The 6507-nt window shown below is 41.5% G+C and overlaps 1 protein-coding gene across 1 annotated transcript in view; it reads right to left on the bottom strand.

The window, feature by feature from the left end:
- Window positions 1-739: 739 nt before the first annotated feature.
- CFAP95 (cilia and flagella associated protein 95) overlaps window positions 740-6507 on the bottom strand; it is a 94568-nt gene continuing 88800 nt past the window's right edge. Inside the window, 1 exon segment of the mRNA XM_075597814.1 lies at window positions 740-1063. Coding sequence (XP_075453929.1) covers window positions 881-1063 — 183 coding nt within the window. The 3' untranslated portion in view covers window positions 740-880.

The raw sequence follows: 6507 nt of genomic DNA, 5'->3' as shown, positions 1-6507 counted from the left end.
GGTAATCATACAGAGGCCCTGCGCTCTCCCCTGGTAATCATACAGGCCCGCGTCTCCCCTGGTAATCATACAGAGACCATGCGGTCTCCCTGGTAATCATATAGGCCACACGCTCTCCCCCAGCAATCAAACCCGAGGCGCCGCGCTCTCCCCCATACTGAGGCCCTGCGCTCAACCCTGGTAATCATACAGAGGCCCTGCGCTCAACCCTGGTAATCATACAGAGGCCCTGCGCTCAACCCTGGTAATCATACAGAGGCCCTGCGCTCAACCCTGGTAATCATACAGAGGCTCTGCGCTCAACCCTGGCAATAAATGTTGTGGGGAAGAGTGTGGGGCCTCTGTAAGCGCAGGGCTTGGTTCGGCACCCCGTTTAGAAAATGTTAAGCCCCCAGTTAGCTGTGGGTAATGTAGTTCTACCCTAGGTCTACCGACATGAAAAGGACAATGAACAGGCCGTATCTGTATTTTGTAGATCCAGACTGCATAGCCAAAGCTTCAAGGCAGTATCATCTTAAATACCTCCACCACCACAAGCATAATGTATAACAACGGAACAACACAGTTCCTGGTACGGTTCCTGTGAAGGCTTTAGACTGCCACTTCCAATTAATGTCACATTTCCAATTAGTCTGTAAATTTGTTTCATAGATTCAAAATCCAGTGCCCTGGCGCTAAAGGATTTCTAGAGTTCCTTACAGGGCAACCACTACCAAAAATCACAACAATAATGGGTAGATAAGTGTTATTTTAAACAGAATTATATTACAACACAAAATAAGTCTATAGTGGCATCAAGTCTTGTTTCATTCAACTCGCTTCTCTTCATGGCGGGACACGATGCCGATATATAATAGAACATGTTATCTTCTCTCTTACATCACCAATGTGGTGTAATGGGACAGGTTGGCTTGAACAGCATCTGCTTTATTTGGCTATTGGCATAGCTTCCACTCTCATCATGCCAGGTATTTTTGCCATGCCTCCGGTAGTCTGCCGTGTCCGTAAACTGGGAGTGGCATTTTTTATACGCTGAAGAATAGTCTGGAACATCTGGAATTTTCTGTATGATAGAAACATAAAAATAAAAACATCTGTTCAAATCATTAAAAAAAAAAAACTGTGGCGAGCAGTGACCTGGTTATTAGTCCTGACGAAGTGCAAGCCAAAAAGGTGGTGCTTTATCAAATGATTTATCCTAATTCTGACCAATGTTTTTTGGGATGCCCACATATTAGATCGGGGATTCTTGTGGCTCACAAACAATATCAGAAGAATTTAGGGCTCCAGGGTGACCAAAAGTGAATTTGTACGACCCCACAACCTGTAATTGCATAGCAGCTCCTTGTACACCTGTATATCATTCGTTGTATGTTGCAGTTAATGGACTTCTTGTACTGTCCATGGAGCCTTGTTCTGCTTCGAGATACTTTTTTCTACTTTTTTGCATCAGTATTTTTATTGCGTTCTTTTTGTATTTATATGCAAATTAAATGTCACTTTTTCTTGCTGTGCTGCAAAATAGATTGGTACCTTATAAATAAATAATAAGTATAATGTTTTAGATACATTATTTATTCAGGCCTGGCATACATGTTTTATATTTCTACATCATGATCACAAACTTCATTGTAAAAAAAATCTCTTGTGGATTTCTGTTTTTTAAGAAGAATGGATGGAATCTAATTTATTTGGGGACTTTTAAAAATGACGACTGCTGTCAATCTTACAAGAACTGCTTTATGACTACGCTCAGATTGTACAGTGGTGGCATTCTTACCGTAGTAACGTATTTTGTCATATTTGCACATGTGCTGTTTGGATTTTACTCTTTCGTACCTACATTTAAAACACTGTCAAACCTCTTGAATTTTGAACCAACTTATAAAGAAAATTAGGAAGATGTTAAATGGCATTTTATTACAGCTCCACTTTATACAGTACTAGGTAGCACAGTACTTTTAGGTTTCGGAGTACATAAGATAGCCTTGGCCAATTATAAACCCTGCTGCCCTGACCTCATTTATCAATTTTAGTATACAGCTACTCACCCTGCTGCCCTGACCTCATTTATCAATTTTAGTATACAGCTACTCACATACCACATACAGGATTTTCAATGTGTTCCAAAGGCCCAACATAAAAAAAAATGTTTTAAGCGCAATTATGAAACTTACATTTTTGCATTTATTATTACTTATTATTATTTTTAAGCAATGATTGCTTTTATATGAATATAAAGCTTTTATTGTTAACAGATTTACAGTAGCATTGCCATGGAAAAAATAGAGTTACAATAAAGTAAAAGCAGTTAAAGATGTGCTATTCTTGTGACAATATAATATACTACTGTGTAACGATATGATTAACAACTTGTAAGTGTAGACCCAAAATATATTTTCAGAATGCAAAATGCCAAACACCACAGGACAAGTAACTTGCATAAACGTCCTAGCATTGAATACTGCCCATCTAGCTATTTATATCCCATGTAAGTCAATTATTCACTATGTTGTCTACATAAAGATATGAAGGAACAATGGGAAAGAAAACAAGAACAAGGCTTCTTCTATATAAACTGATGAATAGTGTTTTACAAGTCTCGAGTGGTTTGGCCTCAAAAGTGTACACCAAGTTTGAGTTGGACACTATCAACAACTTTCTGCTTCTCAAACATTTTGAGTTAGCGAACATTTTCCCTATTGTTCTCAAATATTACTATTAACCGATATATCAGTTCAACCGTTGTTAAAATATGTGGACAACAGCTCAATAATCTTCTCTGTTCTCCAATGTTCATTAGCTGTCTTGATAAAATATGCTTATAGTTTATTATTAAATGTAAATATGTTAAATGCCGGTGTGTTTATACGTCTATGTTAACGTAGTATGGCTTGTGATTCAATAAAAAATGTCTTTATATTGCTATATGAATTTTTATTTTCATGGTTTATTATTGAAATTGGATGTTCGTCCTGTATTGCAGGGGTTTGCAAACTAGGGGGCACAAGATTTTCTAAGGGGGGGCCACATCACCATGACAACGCATCAAATGACGCAGCGGGGACAAATGGCAACGCATTGACATGGCAACGCAACATCACATGATGTTGTTAAGTCATATAACGACGCCACATCACTGAGCCGGTAAGAAGGGGGGGTGCGAGTAGGGGGGAAGAGCAGACAGGGGGGCGCAAACAGAAAAGTTTGCGCACCCCCGCTGTACTGTATTACACCAATGTCATATATAATGATATTTTATTTTTACAAAAAAAAAACAGATATAGTTTATTTTCAAAGGGAGTTAACAAGCAATAGTAATGCAATAACTATTGTTGGCTCCCATTGAAAACAAACTAAAGTATCCTGAAAACAAATTTTACCAAATGAAAATGCTCCCATCATATTGTAACTACAGTACTTTTACTATACACCAAGGCAATGACTTGTGTGCTGATCGTCCACAACTCATTGCTGCGAAACCTTCACCTTAGCAGTCCTGTGTCATTCCCGGCTCAGCCATATATATCTCAGGACAATTGAAAATGCCAAGGCTACAGGAATAAAAATACAGTACCAGCACAGCAGTTTTAACTTGTCGTAAATTTACAACAGTAACATAGCACAAGAACATTGAGTTTGGGATGTTTACTCTTGGGCCGACCCAGTAAAAGAAGCTTCCATAAATAATACGCTCTTGAAGCACAAAGGAAAGCTCATATTTCTGGAACCAGATAATATTCATTTTGACAGAGATAATGAACACCAGATCCCTAAGGCAAGCATGCCAGGTACCCCCACTTATTCTGTTGCTTGATACAGTACAGAATTTTTCAACATGGTAAACAACTACTAAAATTACAACAAATTATTATATGTACAGTTAAAATGCAATTACATATACACAATTACAATAATTCTCAAATTATGTTTTATTCCTTATGAAGTTGAAAAAATAAATATGCCATAAAGTTCAACCTATGTTAAATTTAGAGAACAGAGACTCATTCTATATTTGTATTTAAAGTATTTTGATACAGAGGAAGTGAAACATTATCCAATGCTGTCTCAGAAGGGGAAAATAAAATTATTTTCTGGCAATCAGATATCTCCCTGGATCAACAACCTTCCTATGTTTACTCATTTGGTACATCCATGTATACCTTTTATTTCTTAAAAAAAAAAAAAAAAGATGTTTAACCTTTTCTTAAAGATATCTACTGTATCTGCCATCACATTCTCCATGGGTAATTAATTTCACATTGTAACTGCCCTTACTGTAAATAACCATTTCCTTTGTTGCTGGTGACATCTCCTTTCCTCTGACGGCCCCAGTCCTCCCTGCTGCACGCGCGCTGGGTGGCATGGCGGCGCGTGCAGAGATCACAACCGCGATCTGCGGTCTGTAGGGGAGATCTAGGGAGAGCGCAGGGCGGGGCCATGACGGGGGGCGCGGCCATAAATGGGGCATATCTGCCCTGCCATTGGCTGTGCACGGCCACGTGACCGCGTAATGGCACAGAAAGACAAAATTCTTGTTTTCCCTGCCAGTGTACGCCTCATAGCGCTTTGTGCGCCCACACACACAGCCTCTGGGGCCTGCCCCATAGAGGGCTGTGCGGCGTGCGCGCCGTAGCACACGCCGCCGTGACCACTGGGGACTCAGTATAAGGGACGACCCTGTGTCGTCTTTACAGCCCTTACGGATGATTAGTTCTTTTTAAAGTTCCTTCTATTGTCCCTGAATATATTTATAAAATAGTTATAATATAATAAATAGTTCACTCTTTGATGGCTCTTTTCCAATGAAAACAAATCTAATTTAGCTAGCCTTTCCTCATAAGTCAGATCTTCTGTCCCCTTATTAATTTGATGGCTCATTAATAAACAAGTTAAAAATCAGGGGTCCCAGTACCAAACCTTGAGGTACTCCACTTAAAACTTTAGCCCAACCTAAAAAGGTTAAATTTATGACAAATCTCTGTCTGTCAACCAGTTTTCAATCCAGGTGCAAATATTTTTACCCATACCAATTTCCTTTATTTTGTACACTAACCTCTTGTGTGGCACCGTATCAATATCCTTTACAAACTCTAAGTAGACCACATCAACTGCATTACCCTGGTCTAAATTCCTACTTACATCTAAGAAACTTATAAGGTTAGTTTGGCACAACATATCCTTCATTAATCCATGCTGACTATTAGTAATCATTTTGTTATCCATTAGGTATGCCTGAATATTATCCCCTACAAAACCTTCAAGCAGCTTCTCCACTATAGATGTCAGTCTTAAAGGTCTGTAATTTCCCGGTTGTGATCTAGCTCCCTTCTTAAATATAGGCACCATATCTGCTTTACGCCAGTCTCGTAGTACTATGTTTTTGGATATGGAGTCCTTGAATATTAAATATAGCGGTTTGGCTATCGACTATATGTTAAAACTTGCTTCTCTATTTTTACATGTAGCCCCCTTTCCCCGTGTATAGGGGAAACTACCTGTGCTGCCATACCTGCGTGGCTTAATGGCGGCCTGACCCTCCGCCGCTGGGAGCCTAGGGTGATGACGTTCAATGTACCCAGTGCCTCCACCTGAGAGAGATCCCAACGAGTAGGATTACCCCTCACAGGAACCAATAGTCAGTAAACACACACAGAGTATATAACAACGTATATACAGACATAAAACCAGACAACACTATAATAACAAGGCTATGCAAGGCCGTACCCACACAATACTTCACAGTACTTCCACAGTGTAAGCCCACCACCTTGCCCACACCCCAGTGAGGTTACCCCAAAGTTATGAGGGTGCCCTGGGCACCTAACCACCCGGTGTCCACAATACAGGTCCACCCCAAAGTGTGTGAGGAGTAGCACTACCCCTGTGTGTGGCCGTTGGTGCACGTAGGTGAGATACCTTCATGGTCTTAGGCCAGACCAGGACAAACTGTAGCGTGGATCCGTCGGACAGTGGAGTGATCCCACAACGCAATCTCTCCACTCCTTCCACAAAGACGTCCGCCTCTGAGAGAGCTCCCGTTGGAGTGTGTCCCTTCTAAGTGTCTCTTTAGGTCCTAGACCACAGGCCACAACTCACAGCGTAGCCGTCTGTCATTGCTATAAGACCTGTCACTACAATGGACTAATGGGGAGCGTCCCTATCTGGGGGCCTTCCATATAGCACCACAAGCTGACAGGGTCAGGGCCTAGCTGGGACCTAAGGGGGATGCCTGGCCTAGTCCGGGAGCCACTTGCACCCGGACACTACCTTAACCCTTGCTGTCCCTGCTCCGACTGACGCGTGGTGCCCAGCGCACCAAATGTATCTATCTCTTGACAGCAAAACCCTGCAGCCCTATTGGCTGTGCTTCAGCATGCTGGGACTTGCAGTCCCTTGTGGAGCCTTTGTAATGGCCGCCGCAACTAACAAGGCACTGCGCATGCGCGAGGATCGTACTGGGCATGCGTGCGCCTTCACAATGGCGGCCCCCACTTGCTGGGTGCG

The sequence above is a fragment of the Ascaphus truei genome, chromosome 1 (genome assembly GCF_040206685.1).
Source record: "Ascaphus truei isolate aAscTru1 chromosome 1, aAscTru1.hap1, whole genome shotgun sequence".
Lineage (NCBI taxonomy): Eukaryota > Metazoa > Chordata > Amphibia > Anura > Ascaphidae > Ascaphus > Ascaphus truei.
The sequence above is the reverse complement of the archived record's forward strand: the minus strand, read 5'-3'. Positions and strand labels throughout refer to the sequence as shown.